This window comes from Phocoena phocoena, chromosome 12 (assembly GCF_963924675.1).
Source record: "Phocoena phocoena chromosome 12, mPhoPho1.1, whole genome shotgun sequence".
NCBI lineage: Eukaryota > Metazoa > Chordata > Mammalia > Artiodactyla > Phocoenidae > Phocoena > Phocoena phocoena.
The window spans coordinates 89,381,827-89,402,873 of record NC_089230.1 but is presented as its reverse complement, the minus strand read 5'-3'; the positions used below and the strand labels follow the sequence as shown (position 1 = coordinate 89,402,873).

At 36.1% G+C, this 21,047-nt stretch overlaps 1 protein-coding gene across 1 annotated transcript in view; it reads right to left on the bottom strand.

Moving 5' to 3' along the window:
- Positions 1-21,047, bottom strand: part of EYS (eyes shut homolog) — a 1,660,061-nt gene that overhangs the window by 518,332 nt on the left and 1,120,682 nt on the right. The window contains 1 exon segment of the mRNA XM_065888819.1: positions 2,620-2,849. Within this exon segment, the coding sequence (XP_065744891.1) occupies positions 2,620-2,849 (230 nt within the window).

The window sequence follows — 21,047 nt, the reverse complement described above, 5'->3', positions numbered from 1 at the left end:
ATATATATATGGAGAGAGAGAGAGAGACAGAGAGAGAGATTTAGAGACTGTGTATCCAAAGCAAGATTTTTAGCAGGTAGTTTACATACTTTGAAGCTGGCATACAATACTCTTTATTGATATCTACACTTAGAAATGGTACATCTGGCCAACCTGGAGAATGCTATATATAAAAAGCCTCATCAAGGTACCAGATTCCTGAATCATGGGCTTTAGGCAATAATCCTCATCTGTGATCTGGGTTCTAAGATGCATGCTAGTATGACTTATATTTAGAGCATTAGATTGAGAACACAAACCTGTTCTTGGCTTTCTTCATGACTGAAAGAAGAAAGATACTTAACATGAATTTAGGTGGTAAATGTTTAAAAATAAATATGTATATAAGGAACAATGATTTACAGCATAGCACAGGAAGTTATACACAATATCTTATAATAACCTATAATGGAGTATAATCTGCAAAAAAAACGGAATCACTATGCTGTACACCTAAAACCAACACAATACTATAAATGAACTATACTTCAAGAAAAAAAAAGAGTTGAACAAGGGAAACGGTATAATTTTTACAATTAGAAATAATATTCTCAATTCTAAAAATGCACACCTCATCACAGTCTAAGTTTTATTCTGAAATATTTCCCCAACAGGCAAGAACAACAATAAAATCATAGGTAATATTATGATATCTAATAATCTAAAGAGTCCTACTGCATGAGTTTTGTTTAGTGTATCATACACCTCAGATATAACTGATTTAAAGTTTCTTTAAAAAAAACAATTGTCTCATTGGTAATGATTATAGTCACACTTTCTGACTATACACTTAGAAATAAATATTCCGCGGTAGATTATCTGGTTTTAGCACCATGTTATCATACAATTTATTAGTTTTAAAAATACTGCAAAATCAACAGGAAAAACAGTTAAAATATAGAAGGTAGAAAGTGCTTAATAATGTTGGAAAAAAATGAAATATTCCTAAAAGCGAATATAGAGCAGAGTTCCCCACTTCTTTTCCTGAGGTCAGTGTCCTACATTCTGCCACCCAAACACCAAAGAAACCTCAGTCAATCCTGGGGTTTAACTCCAGGTAAACCCGGGTTTCTCTTTTTCTGGAGGAAAGTATGGGTCACTGTGTGAGGTGTTAAAGCCACAGAGTGAGGGGTCTGAGGAGAGGACTGAAGCTCAGTGGGAAGACTTGTGGTTTGGCCCGTACAGGGGACAAGGGACACACTCCATAACTGAGGACCCCTGTTTTCACAACATCAAATTCATCAGTAAATTCAGATTGAAAAAAACCTTAAAATATCAGAGTATATTTTAAGAAAGGTAAGGAGGGTATTTTGCTAAGGCTTTACCTACCGTGAAATTAAAGAAAGAAAAAACCTCTCAGTTCTACCTGTGGATCTAAAAGATCTTTACCATCCAAATTATGTCCCTGGAAGTCCACTCACGGTATGTAATACCAATGGTCTCAGATGGCAGCAAAACATGCATGTCTCATGGTATTTTGCAGACATATAAAATATTCACTCAAAAATCAAGCCATATTGATGTGTCTTCAAAACCATTTTACAGTTACAAAATAGACTTTAAGGACACGTTTTTAACAATGAACATGAAAATAGACCATGTTTCCATTTCTGTGCTTTTGATTGTGCTTCCTTGCTTCTTTGGCTAAACAGCAACGCATTCATAGCAGTCACACAAGATTGTTTGGGAAGGAGAGCTGAATAACACATATGTATACCTTTGAATTCTCTTTTGGACGTCCCACATTTTGGTATTTAAAAAAGGAGTTATTTAACACAATCTCGGAGAAGCAGTGAAATTCTCTGCCATCTGAATCATCACCCAGTAGTAATCCCTACCCCTCCCCCAATTTAGAACTCGTGGTCAATTTTACATAGAACAGAATGACACTCTCCAGGCTTCCTGCAGGGACAGGCCAGCTGCGTCAGGACCTAATGCTTTGGTCATCTGCCCGGGGCATTTCTGGCTGTCTTGCCCAGCACTGCTTTAATTAACTGAGACACTCTTAGGAGGCCATTAGATGTTGACAAAAGGGGAATTTTCTTTTGATTCATCAATAGCTTAATTAATGCTAAAACCATACTCTTAAGCATCAGAAAAATAATGTGCTCTTCTTAAACACCAAAATAACTTCAATACCGGGATCTGCTTTTGAAATATAAAGAAGCGATTTGATTAACAATTAAGCAATAAAAATGTTAATTAGAACTTAATTGTTTCTATGGTGACAAAGGATGGATGCACCATAACTTTAAAGAAACTCCCTAAATAACACTACATTTGAATTTTAGCTATGTTGTGTGGCGATTGCAAATGTACTCTGGATGGCAGTTCTAATGAAAAAAAAAAAAGTATATATATATATATATGTATATATATATATATATATATATATATATAGTTGGTTCTGCAATACTGAACTGAAAATGTTCTATCAGAATGCGTTTTTAAATAAAATTATACAGATGTTTCTTGTTTGTGCTAATAGCCATCAATGTGTTTATGATAGGTTTCTATTGTTTTCTACCCTCTGGAGAAGTTTTGAAAAGGAAATACAGGAGGATAGTGGAGATTGGTTACCTCGTTCACAGAACCGGCCGGTGAAATGGAGCGGACAGTCGCACTGGAAGGAGAAGACGCCCCCCGGGAGGAGGACGGTGCGGCAGGTGCCACCGTGGTGACACACGCGCCCCTGGCACGTGGCCGGCGCCACGCGGGGGACGAGTGAGGCCCCCGGGGAACCGGCCCCTTCCGCGGCCCCAGAAGGAGGGACAGACGCGGACGTTGCTGACGGGGTAGAATCCTGGGATCTAGATTTATAAACAGATCAGAAAAAAAGTAGTATAAGTAAAAGAGCCAGGACTTAAATAGAAATAACAGAAACTTTGGTTTAAAATAAGAGGGAGATAAAACCAATAGTCATCCAAGGTTCAGCTGAGGGCACATAGGATTGTCACGTTTGTTCTACAATTGTAGGATTTATAAATGTTGCAAATGGGACCGTGGGGGAATCGTGGAGTCAAGATACTTGTTTCTTCTGAGAAGCCTCATTAATTTCCTCAAAGTCCTGAGAAACCTGAATGCATCGGCCTGTACAAGCCTGAGTCAGTTCTCTAATGTAAAATAATTCAAATTTGGGCTAAACATAGTTCTACTTCAGCTCTTCTAAACCATGTGAGCCTAAGATGAAGAACTTAGGCCATGTGACATTTTATTGGTAAAACTGCTTGAACTTGAACTATTTCTAGGTTGATTGCTAACAATGTGTATTTTTCAAAGTCACTTTCATTCATTTTAGGAGTTAACCAAAAGATATGCTACAAATGACTCTCATTTTTTTCACCGATTTTACTGCCAGTTTAATTTTTTTCTTCCCTAAAAACTAATGAACAGAAACCAATTTCCTTTGAATTACTGTAAATTGAAATTCCTTACTTCTACATTCAAAGCCTCTTGATAATCGAATTCCTCTCTGCTTTCCAGCCTGTTTTATCATGATTCCTAATAAGTACCTTAACTTCTCTCAAACCAAATGAGATTACTATTCCTTAAAGACCTTTCCTAATTTTTGAAGTTTGTTCAAACCACTTTCTATGCATTGTTTTTCCTCTATTCCTGTGTATATTTCATCTAACGTGCCAAGTCAAGATCTCCATCATTTCCTCAGCACAGCCTTGTTGGTTGCTCTTAGCCCACCAAGGTGAAATTGATGTTTCTCGCCTTTCTAAAATTCGATGACGTCATTGTACCACTGCTAGAATATTTCCCACCTGCTTGTAGTATTATTATTTTATGTACATACTTCTACTAGGTTGTATGTACACCGGTCACTATTTTTTCCATTTTTCTTCCACACACAGATTCCTCATTTTGTCAGAATTCCCTATTCTTAGTAGAGACTTTATTAAGTATTTGTTGAATTAATGTCTTCACTGTACTCCTGAGTGTTTTGTGTTGTTTGAGAACCAGTGCTTTTGAATATTTTTTAACTTTTTATTTTATATTATAGTTGATTAACGATGTGTTACCTTCAGTTGTACAACAAAGTGATTCAGTTATCCATATACATCTACCTATTATTTTTCAAATTGAAATTTTCACTTCACAAAATCATTGAGAGTTATCTTTTAAATGTAAAAAATCTTGCTGCAATAAAAATAATCAACAATTTAACTATCTGAGTAAATATTTTGTACGCTGTTATAAAGATAAAATCTTGGTAAAAGAAGTCAGTTCAAAAATATTGTCTGAGTGACAATTAGAGACAGTTATTTTTGTGTCTACTTTGTATTCATATGTCAACTTACTGGGATAAAAAGCTGAGGAAAATGAAATAGATGACTCATAAAAACATTTTACGAAAATAATGTTAACGTGCAGTTTCTTTTGTTTTACAGTCCTTTTACAACCTGAAATTCTTCTTTATGTTGTTTATCATAGTTTGTAACTGAAGAAAAGAAAACGTTGCCCGTGTTCCAGTTCTACAAGGATCAAGCCATTCGCCACTGCAGTTGCCCACTGACGCTGCATCCTTCATGGAATTCAGGATGGAGAAAACAGGAAGCATTCTGTGCTTTGCATACTGGCCCTAGGTAGTTAGGATGCACATCTAAGGAAAGATTTCAGTGAGCCCTGATTCTTGCATCTTCCCATACACAGAAAAGCACTAAAATCATTAATTTGAGGTGTCTGTTCTTTGTAAGTAGCAGTGATCTTCTGATGTTTGACTACATATTTTTTTCCCAGTGAAAAATACACATATGTCTTGGCTCCCCCCTTACCTCTTTGAACAGCTTCTCAGAGCTTGCTGAGAGTCTGCCTCACAGGCTGTAGTCCTCAGTAAGACACTGAAAGCTCAACTCACAGCTCTTATGTTGTGCATTTTTTTAAGGTAACATAACCATATTTTAATTTTTATAGTTGTTAAGCCTGACTCTCTTCTTTCTGTTCTGGATTGCAATCTGCTATTTTTTTCATCATATCCCTAACAACAATGCTTGTTCCCGAGTAAGCTCTCCGATAAATATTTTATAAATGAATTTGAATCATTTTTGTAAATATACAATGTATCACTCCACTCACCAGAAAAATAGCAAGTAAAAATAATTTGGTTATCTTTGGGTCAATTCATAACTCCATTACATAGCTTTTTAGTTTTATAGATAATATAAAATCTAACAGCTTTGATGCAACTTTACAATCAACTTTCTCTGATTTCATTCTATTGGATTAGTGTAGTTCTCCCCAATTGTACTCGCAATATGTTTGTCCCTATAAGGTAACTTCCATCAAGTTAAATGGCAATGCTAATTTGAATTTCATGGGATTTATTACTCAGCATTTCTTGTTTTAATTTAATTTTTAGTTTTAGTGTTTCTGAATGATTTCACCATTTTCTCTAACTCTTGCTGTGGACTTCATGAACTGCAGTCAATCACATTTTTCTCATGAATAAATTAGACTGAATTAAATGTCACTAGTTCTTTCTACTGTAGCTGCTCAGGGAGCACATGTCTCACCTGAAAAAATCAATGTGTTGCACATTTAAGTTGCTAACTGATTACACAGAAGTAATTACTATCAATTGATCCATCAATTAAAATGTCAGAATCATAAATCAACATTTGAAAACTGCATTAACCAGATACATTTTATCTTATTAGGATCAAATTTTATATCTGATATATTATTCTTAATAGTCCTTGACTTTCAGTATTTTTTCACTAGTTATAAATTATGCCATGAATTTACCTATTTTAGAATTTAGAATTAAAATAAATAAAACTTATTCAATTTATTATATATTTTACAAGAAACAAAATATTTGTTCTGGTTGTTAAATTTTAACTTATTTACATAAAAGATTAAAAATATAAAGTACATGTGGATGTTTATTAAGCACAACCTGATGACAGTCATATTAATATAATTAGCAATGTGAAAAAAGAGCACTAAAATTATAGTTCTTTTTAATTCTAAAAATCATGAATGTATGAGAGCTCAGAACTAAATCAAGGCTCAGGGTTTTCAAAATTGTTTTTAAAATAAACAGTACTGTAAAGATTGAGCTTCTTTGTCTTTCTTAACTAAATACATGATTTACTATAAGTCCAAAATAATAAGCCTGAAGAATCTGCTTGATTGTCTCTTGGATAACTTCAGACAAAAGTACAGTGATGGACCAGTCACTGTTATAACAAGTAGTAAGCGTTCAAGAGTCTTTTTCTGTATGAATTAATGATTAAATAAGATATGCTAATTTTATTCATAATCAAGCCTGATCCTTAGAGGAAGACACCTTGATGTGACAGTGATTTCTAATCTCAGGGGTAGGGGTGGGGGGAGCTCTCAGTAGAGGAGAGGACGACGCTCCACTCTTTGCCCCTCTCCTCCAGGGGCTCTACAGAATCCCCTGAGGAGGGCAGCAGCTTGAGGGGTTTGCTTCTTGTCAGCAGACACTTATCTGCCCTCAGTTTCTTAGAAGGAGGAATGGGCTTGCTCACAAGTGTAAATCCTGGAAGACCCGCTCACAAGTAGAGAAGGAGAATCTTTAAAATCATGATGAAGTATTCAAAGAAAGAAAGAAACTGAGCTAGAGAAATTTTGACCTTGTGGCTATTAATAGTGAAGGGGAAGAAAAGTTTTCAAATCATTACAGATTTTTAAAAGCAGTAAAATAAATGTGTTATAACCTAGGCAACAAAAAACCTGATTTACAAATAATATGTATAGATAATTTTTTTTTTACAAAAGTGAGAATTATAGCATAAACACTCATATTCCAGTCTGCTTTGTCTTTTCACTACTAGAATATTCTGCTCTTTATTTTTTCACCTAAAAATTGTGCTTAGCAGGCTGCACTGTCAGTGAAGACAGTTCTTGATTTTCCTTTTAAAATCTGCATAGTGTTGTATTGTTTGGAGATACACCACTGATTCTATCAGTTTGGAGTTAATATATTTAAACTATTTCAGGTTTTTCCCCCTTTTATCCAGATCATAAATTAATGTTAATAGCTATATCAAGATATCATTTACAAACTAGAATGAACCCATTTAAAATGCAAGTTTTAGTGGATCCAGAGTTGTGCAACTATCACCACAGTATAATTTTATATTTTGTCATTCCCCAAAGAAATCCCATATCCATCAGCACCACCTTTAGCCTACTTTCTGTCTCTATAGATTTGTCAATTTTGGACATCATATAAATGGAATCACATAATATGTGGTCTTTTGTGCTGGGCTTTATCACTTACCATAATGTTTTTAAGGTTCATCCATGTTTTTGCATGTAAAAGAACTTTATTCCCTTTTATTATTGACATTTTATTTATCCATTCATTAATTGATGGTCATTTTGGGCTGTTTTTACTTTTGCCTACTATGAACAATGCTACTATGAACATTCATGTCCAAGTTATTGTCTGCATTTTCTTGGGTATATATACCTAGGAGTAGAATTGCTTGATCGTATATCCCATGTTCAACATTTAGAGCAACAGCTGAACTATTTTCCAAAGCAACTGCACCACTTTCCATTCTTACCAGCAAAATATGAGAATTCTAGTTTCACCACATGCTCATTGGATCATACTTCCTTAGAAGAACTATGTGCATTTAATTTTGTATGTATATAGCACAGATATATATTTATTTACATTAACACTTAGTAAGCTGTAACGATTTATTCCAAAGTGTTGCTTCATTTCCCTCAACTATTCTCTTTGTAGTCTTTTTAAAGCCCTTTTTATTTTTTTTTAAGTTACTATTTATTTATTTATTTATTTATTTATGGCCACACTGCACGGCTTGCAGGATCCTACTTCCCCAACCAGGAATTGAACCCAGGACCCCAGGAGTGGAAGCGTTGAGTCCTAACCACTGGATTGCCAAGGAATTCCCTATAGTCCTTTTTAAAAGTAGTCTTCTGAACAGGCTTAACTAATATCTCTTACTTTATCCTGGATCACACCTGAATAGACCAGGTAAGCTGTACTCCCTTTGAGAGTAAGGTACTGGAAAAGTTACTCAAAGTGCTTGCTCAATCTTTCTATACATCCATTTCTCTGCTTATGTATTATCAAAATTCACATGCTTGTATTTACTATGCCCATATCTATATGTATATGTACATGTATATCTATATCTGTATCTAGCTCTATACCTATTTCTGTTGAGTTTCTTAGTGATTAGGACTTTGATTCCCAAGCAGATAGCCAAGAATACTTAGTGATGTTTCAACTGTGGTGGCTAATAGGAAGAAATCCAAAGAAGAATTTAATTCCTACTTCAACTCTCAAAATCATGAGAACACCATAATATCAAATAGATTTTTTAATATAAAATAGAGCCCTATTGAAATATGGCTTCAAAGTTTTATTTAAATTATCATTTTCCACTAGCTCTAAAATTTATTAAATCAAATTTAGTTTGATTTAATAAATTTTAAAATAATTTTATCTGAGTGCATAACAACACAGAAAAGTGTTTGCTGTTTAAAATGTATTTAATTGGCATAATTATATTAAAAGAGGAAATATGTGAAATTACTGTTATTACATGTAAAAATCTCATTTAAAACTCAAAATAAGAATTAGATACCAAAGCAACATATTATACATGGAAAAATCAATCTAAACAAACATAACCCCAAGGTTTACTCTTTCTTTAATATAACATTATGCAATAGAACAAGAATTATATCCTAATAATTAATTGAATAAAATTTAACATTTTAAGGCAAGTTAATTCACTATTAACATAATAGTGTAATTTAAATAGGTCTTGTTTTCACATTGTCTAATTTTCCTCACTAAAATAATTCATTTCTCATTCTCACAATCTTCTATTCTTTAGCTCTTACATATTCATAGTTAGGGTTCTTGAGACCAGTCATTCTTACATGATGATGTTCAAGCGTCATCATGAGTTACGCAAAAATTTTACTCCAGGGTATTCCAAACTGCAGTTTCTCAGTATCTCCAGTGGATATTTTTGAAAAGCTGGACTCCTCTTGATAAATTCTGATTCTCCCTTCTCATGCCAGCCCTACTGAGGGTTGTTCTTGATCACAGAGTGTATGCAGGATCTGATTCCAGAGCCCAAAGCTGGATGAGACTTAGAGGAATGCTTTCTACCTATGTGGAAATTCAGAGTCATCAAAACCCTGGATTTCTCTTTTATTTTCTTGCCTTCCATATCTCAAATTCTATTCTTCCTTTTTATTTAAATAATAAAATAACTTCTTTATAGCTTCTTTACCTTTTGTTAGTTTTATGATCACATTTCTTTGTCAGTACCTCTGACTTTAGTTCCTATTTTTTCTAATCCATCCTTCTCACTGTTCTTGTTCTTATTACTCCCATGCCAAAGATTATCCTAATTGAAAGTATATATTCTTCAATGATTTGGTTCCATTTACCTTTCAGTTTTATCTGTTTGCAATGCCTTAATATATGTCCAATGTATGTTCTAAACACATTCTAGTGTAATTTTTTTCAGTATTCCATGATTTATGCTTTTCATATAGCCTAGGATTTCCCTGAAGTACACTTTTACCTTATTTCTTCCTTAGGACACAGTTCCAAAATTATCATCTTAGAATTACTTTGGTTCTTCCCTAGACTAAATTTCAACAACATTATACACATATCTACCTAAAGAAATAACACCAAATAACTAGTGTCACAAAAGGTACATAAAGTGAGCATTTTCATTCATATTCTCCTCCAGACCCAACGCCAATCTGCACCCAAGAGGCAATTAATCTGTGTTCCATTTTGTACAAATACATATCCAGATATATGGACATATAATTTAGTTTTCTTTCTTTATCAGATTTTAAACAAGTGAAATTGTATTAGTAAGGGTAACACTAGATCCTGTAATGGATACACTTTGAAATCTTGGTAGCCTAGCAACACAGAAGCTTATTTCTTGTTCATACAAAGTTCAGTCAGCAAAGGTAGAAGCCGGAGTTCTGTTCCCTGCGGCCGTTCAGTGATGTTCAGGGTGACATAAGCTTCACGATTCTCAGTCTGTGGTTTTGAGGTAGTCTTCAGTGTCAAGTGCAGATACCCAGATACCAATCAGGATAAACAAGGGGGGAAGAGGGAGCACGGAGAATCTTACACCATTTCACTCTACCTATAGGCCAGGACTTGGTCGCCCACTGCAAGGGACCATGGGGAAAAAAAATCTAGCCATGTACCCAGGAAGGCAGAAAAACTAGCTTGGTGAATCTAGATAGCTTCTGCCATGGATATCATGTTATAAATACTGTTATTAAATAAAATTATAGCAAAAAAATCTTGCAATTTTTTCTTCACTTTCAGTTACAAAATATCTTGATGATCTTTTATTGTCATTATACATAGATAAATCTTAGACATTTTAATAGGAGAAGTTCTTAGTGTAAAAGTATTTAAACATTTCCCTATAGATAAACATTTGTCAGTATATTTTCAATATATTTTTTCAATTATAAACACTGCAGTGAATTCACTGTACAAATATCTCAGGAACACTTATGAATATACTTGAAGAATAAATATCTAGAGGTGAAACTTGTTGGGTCAAATAAATATGCTAAATTTGCACTTTAATATATATGTTATTAAAGCCTGTACAAAATTAAGCTCCTCAATAGTTTTGGATTGTTACTTTCCTCAATCTCTCATTAAAATTAAATCATGATTAAATGTCATTAAATATCATTAAAATTAAATATTATTAATTTAATTGGTTATATATCTGATAAATGAGAATTATCATTTATCACTGTTGTTTCATCTTCTTTAATAATTTTTAGTCTATTATTTGTCATTTACATTTTATCTATTTTAAATCACTAAGATATGTACTTTCCTTATTTTTTTCAGATTGTTTTTACTTATCAATTTTTAGGAGATAATTATATATGATAGATAATGATCCATTTTATGTCTTTTCAAATAAGATTTCCAGGTCTTTCTGAGCATTTTTTCATGTTTTCCTGTTGTTCTTGTTGAACATTAAACTCCAATTCTCCTTCTTTAGTAGGAAACTTGTCTTTCTTCTCCAGATTCTTTTAGGAAATTCCCTTTGTCTTTGTTGGCTAGTGGTTTTTCACTGTGCTGTGTTAAGGATAGAATTATTTTCATTCATCTAGCTTAGTTTTTTTCTGGTGGTCTTTTCTATTTGAAGGACTTCCATTTTTTATCTATTCTGGAAAAATTATAGCTTTCCCATGTTCACTCTATATGATCCTGTTAAAACATTTATTACATAAAACAAAATTTCCTCATTTTATCCTTCACATTCTCTGCTCTTTTTGCATCTCCCTCTCTCTTGATTCATAGTAATTTCTTCAGATATATTATGCTGTTCATTAATTCTCTTTACTGCTCTAATTGCTGATTAACTTGTCCATTTTTAAAATTTAAATTATTATGTTTTTACTTTTTGATATTCTGTTTGCTTATATTTTAAAACACTCTACTCAGTTTTCATGGTATCATTTTCCTTACATTACTTTAATTTCCCTCTTTTATTTCTTAAAAAATCAGGCATTGAGCTTTTTATTTTGTGTCTGGTAATAAAAATATCTGGTCCTTGCAGATCTAAGTCACCTCCTCTTCTTTCTGCTAACTCCTCTCCCATGTTGCTTTTTATATCTCCTCAAGCGCCTTGTCATTTTTCACTGTAGGCTTATAATCTCTGCAATTTTATTTGTGAGAATAATTGGAGGCCTGAGTATAAGACACTCCCCCAAATCAGACTTGTGTTTGCTTTGCCCTCTTATGAAGATGTTGAACTTCAAGGTGGAAACACTATAAGATGAATTTTTCTTTACGATTTTTGAGTAACTAGAAGGTGGCACATTTATGACAGTTCCTGGACCAAGTCACTGCTTAATAAATATTTTGAATAAGTGAATGTTATACAGGTTTGGGCCACAGACCTCCACATTGGGCTAGTTTAGTTTGCTGTTATAGTATTATACATAATTATTATGTATTATACATATGTTTATATGCTATATATATATTATGTATTATATCATACTATACATAATATGGTATTAAGCACAATTAGTGGAAGGTTGTTTTCCTTCTCACTAAAAGTGAGGCATAGTCAGGAAAATTACCTTCAGGATCATTTTGTTTTCTTTTTTCCTTGTCTTTACTTTTTTCTTCCTTCCTTCCTTCTTTTCTTTATGGGGGGGTGCTATAAAGGTTTTTCTCATGATTTTGGCATTTTAGTAATTTATTTAAAACCTTTAATCTAATTTAGCATATATTTTATGTCTGTCCTGTAGCTGGAATGTTTTTTTCAGCTGCCACACTACCCCCAATTTTTTTCTTTAAGCTTCCAGGAATTTCTCAAAATGCATGTCTGTTAAAGGAAGCTGCTATTGCTTTTCAACATGGGTATATATGAATGCAGAATCTGAATGTGTACATGTGCATGTCTTTATGTTTTGTATTTTGGATAGATTCTCGGTGAAAGTAGACTTAGACATGTGTGTACAGTTTGCAATCTTTAGAAAATGTTTAATATTATTCTTGTATACTTGTACTATAGAACAAGTTTGCTTTTAGAACACAGTTGCTTATAGAACAATTGCTTTTAGAACACAATTGCTTATAGAACACAATTGCTTTTCTATGATTATGTCTAATTGTTGGAACTTAAAACCTTAAAGCAAATTGATTTATTATTTACTTACTTAAGTATTAATACTTCACATAATTCTGACATATAGTCATTGATAAAGATGTATTTCTTTACTTTATAAATTTTCTAATCCATTGATGTATTCTGAGCTATAACATAAAAAGAAGCAAATCATTTTTAAATATAAAATGTAATGGATCTTTATGGAAACTGAACTCTATACCATGGATCCTTAAAGTAATATATAAATTCATATTCTAATGCTGATACTGTTTAAATTTTTGAGATCAAATTAAATCTACAATTTATAAAAACAGTATTTTTGACTAAGAACATATTTTTACTTAGTGGTTACATTTAGATTTAGAAATCATTGAAGTTTGAATACTTTTGAAGAGTAAGATATACATAAATATACAGTATTTTTAGTAAGCATTTTATGTCAAATGGGAACAGTTATTATATTAATTAAATTTAATTTATTTCCTCCATTATGGAGAAGTACTACTGTGGAATACTTCAAAATTAACATAAACCTACAGGGACGAAGAGTATTCTAAATTATCAGCCAGGATTAAAAATGTGTAATTACATATTACCTGGAAAGTGCATCTAAATTAGAGAATGATAAGCTGACAATCAAGGTGTCATGATTAAAGCCAGGGACTTAACCCAGCGGTTGTAAGAACATATGCACTGGTAAAGACAAATGCAAGTTTATCTTCTAGTCTTATAAGGAGAGAGGGGTTTTCTCAGGTTCATAGGAGCCCCAAGGTGTTTATTTCATGGAAAGGATTCCTTTATGGAATCTCAACCTAGAAATTACCAGCCAGGATTTAAAAAATGAGGAGTAGCCAAGAGAGAAGGCATGCCCATCAACCCAGAATTCATGCCTCTTTATTCATTCATTTATTTATTCAACCTGCAAGGACTTATAGATTTCTCTCTGTGCACCAGACACTCACTAATCAAGATGACATGGTGTCAGTAGAACCTAGCCCTCTTTTTATGAACTTTCAGTTTTGTGGGGTTGAGAAAAAATAGGCAATTATAAACCTGCATAATGCATCGAGAGCCAACTATAAACCTAGCTCTGCTCTACATGTTTCAAATGTGTTAATATAATTTAATTCTCACAAGAATACAGAAACATGAATTTATTTTCCTAAATTTAAGGATGAGAAAACAGAGATACACGCTTAATAAAGTTGCTCAAGGTCTTGAGGCAAATATATGGTAGAAATGGATTTGAACCCATAGAGTCTGAATCTTGAACTAAAATTTTCAAAATTTTTACACTTGTGGGAGGAGACAAGAGGGGACATACCAAGGACAGGGTCATGGATAGATGCTGTGGGAAGGTAATGGAGCAAGGACTATGAGGAAAGGCTTCCTCACGAGGGTTACAGCTGAGTGCTAAAAGGCCAGATCGAGTTGGCTGGGGAAGGATGGTGGGAGGGCCCTCAGAGCCCCATCAAGGGGTGTTTAAGCCCCAAAGAAAGAGACAGAAAGTGAGGAGAATTGCAAGTGGTCTGCCATGAAGGCAGCTACAGCGTGTGTGTATTTGTCAGAGAGAGAGAGAGAGAGAGAATCGATGAATCTTGGGAGACAGGCAAAGGCTGGATTATGGGGAGACTTGTTGGCAACATTTTAAGGAACATGAAGTCATTGGAGCAGAACATTGATGACCCATGTCTGTTTTTGAACTCTCATAAAAGTGTTAGTGTGGAGGTGGTTTGTAAAGGAGAAGTAGTTGGAAGAAACTGAAGTATTATAAGAATGAAAGTAATCAGGGACTTGAACTAAGAGAATGTTATTGGGGATGTAGAAACTCTTCACTTCCCTACAAATTTAAGAGAAATTTCGTGTTGAGAGTTTAGTTAAACTGCTCCGTAATACTGCTGCCTTGGCATCCACGTTGTGTGGCCAAGCTGCCTCCAGGGTCCTTGAACTGACACTGGCCCTTCCCATGAGTGCACGTCCTAGACAGCAGCTGGCAGGGGCACCAGTAAAGATGACACCCTTGTGGTGAGCAGTCTCTCTGTCCCCCCCAGAGCCTTTCCCTTCCATGCCCCTTAGATAAGATCCACAGGGAACTTACCAAACCCTGCTGTTTTGGGTTTGAAGTGACCCATCTGGCTTTAGCCCAGGAACCCCAATACATTCCCCCTGTGTACACTAATAAAGGTGTGTGCCCCAGGTCCTACTTCTCTCTCTGCCTGAATCCTGCCTTGAGCTCCCTGCATGGTTTTTAAGGACCTGTGAGCAATAAACTTCTCTATTTCAATTCCACTGTGATCTTTTGTTGAACCACAGTTCACTGTCCAACTCCTGGGGCTCTCCTTAACAAGTGTTAACTGAACAAAGTCACAACACTTGATTTCTAAAAGGACCTTGTGATCAATTTTATATATGAGATGTATATCAGTCAGGGCCTCTCAGGAAATAGAGACACATTCAGAAAGGATAAATGAGGTGATTTTAATGAAGAGGCAATTTTCAAGTTGGAGAAGTTTAAGAAAATCAACAAGAGAGAGAGAAGTGTCCCAGGAGGACACTCTGCTACTGTCATTGGACCTGAATGCGCAAGCAAGTGAAATACCTTCTGTACTGTGGCCAAAGATGTAGGTGTAAGAGGCTGTGGTCTTAGAGACAAGCATATGGCCACCACAAATTTACATCCAGCTGAGAGGGAGTGGAGAATAAATAGGTTTCTTCCTCTTTCTACTCCTGTGTCCTGTCATCCCACTGGCCCAACATATTTAGAAGTCAGAGGCCAAAGGGAGCTGGGTAGTTGTAGCCCCTAGAAGTCAGCCTCTCAGAATAAGAAGCAAGGTAGAAAGTGATGGAGAAAGTAGATCTGGAAATGAAGCAGAGAATATCTAGTCCAGGGGGAAAGAGAGCAAAGTGTAGGTGAGTCTTAGGTATGGGGTTTGGGTAACTGAATGAACGATAACAACAATAACTCTTAGTGAGATGGAAGATATAAACTTCATGCTGGGCAAAAATTATCTCATTCTTGGTCTAACTGGATGATATCTTCCAGAAATTCCTAGTAGCACCTATCCTCTTTTTCCAGAAATGATAGATTTTTGACTTAAGAAAATATTTCTTTGGCTATCTGGGAGAGAAGAAACTTGAGCACGTGAACTTATATCACCACTTTGCGTGAGAAGTCAATAAGATACATCTTTTATAAATAAACATTGATCCATTTAATGACATTCTTGCTCAGTTGGGTCATGAAATCACAGCCCTGAATGTCATCATTTACCTGGGGGCAGTTAGCAGAATTGCCAGCGATGTGGCCAAGGGGGATAATCATTTCTCTAAAAAGAAAATCATGCAATTATTACAAATGACTACTGTATTAGGGAAATGAATTGAGAGACTTATTTTAACATATAAGGCCTAATAAAGAGACACAAATAACTGAAGCAATGATGGAAAAATGTTCATTTCAAAATTCAAGAGGTTAAATAAAAATATTAGACACAATAATTTTACTTTCAACCTATGATAGCTTACACTAAAGGGCAGTCATTGGTTTCTGATTGCTGTGAAGAACGTGATAAATTAGTTTTGGAATCTTAGACAAGTATTCACACAAAAAATTAAACTCAAATTCAAATGTAAGATTATTAACTAAAACGCTACTGTAGTACAGAGAACAAGCTCGTGCACTCAGCACCCTAAATCAATTTCCATCTAAGTCCTAAGGAAAGATCCAAGTAGGGCTGTATCTTTCATTAATTTTAGAAACGTTTGGCATACTATTTTTCCTTTATACAAACCATAGAATAGAAAAAAATGTTAATTTATGTGTGAAGATTAATCTTTTCAATAAATACACTAGATGACCTTAGAAAACAAAGAAGTAGATCAAAAGGTGCAGAAGCAAAGAATAGTCACAGATAATAAAATAGCATCGTCTATCTCATCTTGTCCTTAAACACTCTTAAACACATGTTATATCACTAATGCAATAGATTTAGCCTTGTCTGATATGAACACCTATTAGTGGCTTGTCTGTGGGAAGCTGGGCGATTGGCTTCAACTGGCAAAATACTCAGGACAGCAGAGACGGTCTGTGCACCATCACTTCCTGTACACTCGAATGTGATGCCTTAAAATAGTCTTGTAATCTTGCGGTTTATCTCAAAAAAGATAGATATGTTTAATAACCTTTCAAGTGGTTTAACTTCCTAATTTCTATAAATTTTAACATCACATTTCAGAGAACTATCAGGGCTATTGATACCAGGTGAGAAAAAATAGACTGCAGAGCATTATCGTGTAGCAGATGTCGATAACCAATAATAAATGGGGGCTGCATCTGCTGTCTATATATCTGAGGTCTTATTTTCCTGGGTGTGTTAAAGTACCTTCAGGGGTGCTAGGAAGAACTCACTTAAAAGAGAACAACCATGGTACCAACACTGAGGCACAACGCAAGAGAAATTATAAAGAACAAATTTTTCATAGTTGTGACTTCTCTTCCAGCCAAGAAAGCAATCAGAAGGGTGGTTCTTCCAAAGTAGAACTCCATTTATTATTTCTGTCCTCTATTTTTTTTACTATAAAACTGCTATTATGATTATGTTTGGCAGAAATAGTAAAGTGTGAATATCTATTCCATTAATTCCATATATATTTATTGTTTGCCTACTATGTGCCAAGTAGTGAGTGTGGAAATGTTATTTGGTCAGACACCGTTAAGAAGCTTGGGTGAGGTGAGTCAGACTGGTATAGACAAATAAGGTAAGTTTGGATGAGCTTCAGAAGGAAGAAATTAAGTCGGCATCAAGAATTTAATGAGGCTGCAAGGGGAGGTCAACTGATCTAAATCCTGAAGACTAGAGACGAGTTCTCAGGTGGAAGCAGCTGTCCTAGGTTGAAAAAACAGCATGTGAAAAAGTGTGAAATATTTCCATTATTGGTATAGTTGGAAATTTTTATACATTATAGAGAATGTGTTGGAAGTCAATATAAATTGAGATGAGATTATGGTTTAAATATCTTAAATGCCAGCTTTCGAACATTTTGTCTTAAAGGTGTTGAGAAGTCCCAGTTTCCCTTCAGAGCTTCAGATCTGAGCTGTACATGCAAGTGTGCGGCTCCCTTTGAATGTTCCACAGTCACTTGGGCTCTCCCCCCTCTCCATACCTTAAACCCCACCCTCTTTCATGGGTGGCTCTCCCACACGGCCAAAACTCAAATTAGAAACCTAGAATAATCCTTGTGCTCCTTCATCCTTGAGGCACACATCCACCCCATCACAAGGATCTCTTCAACCCACAGGTATGTATCTCTAAACTCAGCCCATTTTGCACTAGCATCAGTTCTTGCCTAGGTGACTGCAAAAACAATCCAGTGAGTTTCATTGTCTCCAGTCTGAATCCTGTCAACTTATTTGCTGCAGTGCAGTGAGGGTGATCATGTCAAAATGTGAACCTGAGCACATCACCCCCTTCTCAGACATCAGACTCCTTGCTCTCAGGATCTGGTGTAATCTGATTCCCTGGCCCTCAAAGCCCTCTGTAAGCTGGTTCTACCTCCTGAGCAATCTCACCTTTAATCTCAGCTTCAAACAATTTGTTCTCCTTTTGTTTTGTCCTACTTCCCCTAATTGATGTCTATTTGTACTTAAATTCTTAACTTAGAAGATGGTTCTTCTAGGATGACTTGCTTGACACTCAAGTCCAATTTAGACACACATCCTATGTATTTAGCCGCCTGTACTTTTATTAGAAGTCTTATCACCCTGTACTTCAGCTTATTTATTTGTATGTTTTCCCTAGAATCGAACTGTGAGTTCAGGGATTTTATGTATTTCTTCCCTCTTCAATGTATTTGGTGTGCCCACTCAGTCCTTTGATGGCATTGTGTTTGTGAAATGGTTGAATAAGTGTGTAGGGTCTTGATCAGAAAGGCCATTACATATCATGTTGAGAAGCTTGGACTTTGTTCTATATGTCAATTCTTTTAACTATACGCCATGACGCCTGGGATCCATAAGGTAAACATCGGGTAGTTTCTGGGAGCATCCGTATTCCTCAAAGTTAATTAATGTATGCTTTAATCCTTTAGTTAATAATTAATATTTGCATGGCTTAAGACAAAACATAACATTTTAATGAAGTTTTCTAAGCACTGCTACTAGAGCGAGGCAGATATCTGTATTCGTTCACTGTTTTTGGCCTTTAATTGAACACCGCAAAGATTCCTGAGAGACGCTTTTGCAAGTATTGGCAGGTTTTATGCAGAGTAGAATGATATGTCCAGATTTAAATGTCAGCGTTTGAAAGCACATTTTTTATTTTTTGTGGTAAGTGATAAGCAGGCCTCATGCTTTATACATCAGTTTCTCATGAGAATGGCTGACACAGGCTTGCACACTTCACGTCACCAGAGTTATGGTCTCAGTCGCTGCTGATGCCACGACAAGAACCACAAATGATTTCTTAAGTCTTACGTATTTTCTTAGGATTTCTGATGACCATGGGGAGAGCACCAGTGTCTTTTCAGCTTTCACGTCCTGAGAGGAGTATCAGGGCTGCACTGAAGGATCCCTCACGTGACACCCATCTATGCTGGAGGGACCACTGCACCCAGAACCCGGGACCCCTGGCTCTGGCTTCCTCCACATCTGACTTCAGTGGTTGCCAAGGCAACTTGTAGGTGCAGGGGAGTTGATCCCTAGGGGGAAGGGCTTTACCCAGCTGGCGTCAGGGGCAGAGAGAGGGGGCGAGTAGGAAAACTCATCTCCCCGCTCCCCACAAAGACAGTTCTGCTGTGGAGTCATGTGTAAGCCTGTCTTCAGAAGCCCCACAGGGCTGAACAATCAGCAGTGACTGTCGTGAAGTTGTGGTCCGCTCAGGGACACACCCTTTCCTGTTCATCCTCTTTCCCCTCTGCTTCACTCCCCCTCATCTCTCTTTCTGGGGGCTGAACTCTGTGTAAACTTTTCATTCAGTTTCTGTGTTATAGGAAGTCTCGTGCAAGAAAGCCAGATTTTAGAAATTGGGGATGACCTGGGACTCTGCGCCTGGGAGCCCCTGATTGAACAGTTATTTGCCTTCTTCCTACAATGTAACTCCCTCCTGCATCCCTATGTCCATGTTTTCAAACTAACATCCCATTATTTTAAAAGATGGGCTTCCCTGGTGGCGCAGTGGTTGAGAGTCCGCCTGCCGATGCAGGGGACACGGGTTCGTGCACCGGTCCGGGAAGATCCCACGTGCCATGGAGCAACCTGTGAGCCATGGTTGATGGGCCTGCACATCCGGAGCCTGTGCTCCGCAACGGGAGAGGCCACAGGAGTGAGAGGCCTGCGTACCGCAAAAAAATAGTAATAATAATAAATAAAAATAAAAAAAATAAAAGATATATCACGTTTCTCAGGACACGTTGGTTTGGAAAACTGTGTGTGAGTGATCATAAACTAGCCACACAACAAGAAGGCACATCCATTTGCTCTAGCAGATGCTTCAGTTGGCTTTTCCAGACTCTCCCTTTGGTTTGCTCACCATGGTCTATGTCCAGGGAACCCCACCTCTTGGCTACATCAATGGGGCTCCAGTGTTCTCTGGCTTTGGTTTATTTGGCCCAATGGGGATCCCTAGTGAGAGCCGGGAAAGAAGCAGGAGACTGAGGTTAGCATAGTATTGGCTCTTGCGGAACCACCTCTGAGGTCACCTGGAGCTGCATCGCTCAGTGGAAGACACCGCCCCTCCACGTCCCCTCCTTTCCTCGTGGTGATAGTTTGTCAGCTGCTTGCTTGTGGTTTCTGCACTGTCCCTTGTGGTTCTACCACACCCTGTCCACCCCTGTATCATTGCCGCCTAGTAAGTAAATATCACCTATGTTGTGATGTGTTGTGCATCTATTTCCAGTTTGGACCCTGACTGATACACCTGTCAATACACCTGTCAGGACCTTGCAGAACTGATTGAAGGTATGTATATACATGAAATTACATATAGGAAGCCAAAGGAGGCAGGGCTAAGAGAGAAGTTTTGGAGACTATCAGATTTTAGAGAAATTTGATGAAAATGATGACCAAAACAGAAAAAACAAAACAAAACAAACAAACAAAAAAACAATATAAAGTAAGTGTAAAACTTGGAAAGGATTAAGTGGAAAATCAAGCATAAAGTATTTTGAAGATAAGGAATTGAAGTTTGAAACATGTTCACTTATTTTTGGCGTTTAAGTCATCATTGTTGACCATGATGACAGCAATTTCAGTAGAGGTGGTTGAAGCAGAAACCAGCCAGTCTTGAACTAGGTTGTGAGTGGGAGGTGTGGAAGTTAAGAGAAAAAGTGAGACTTACTCTTGCCAAAAAC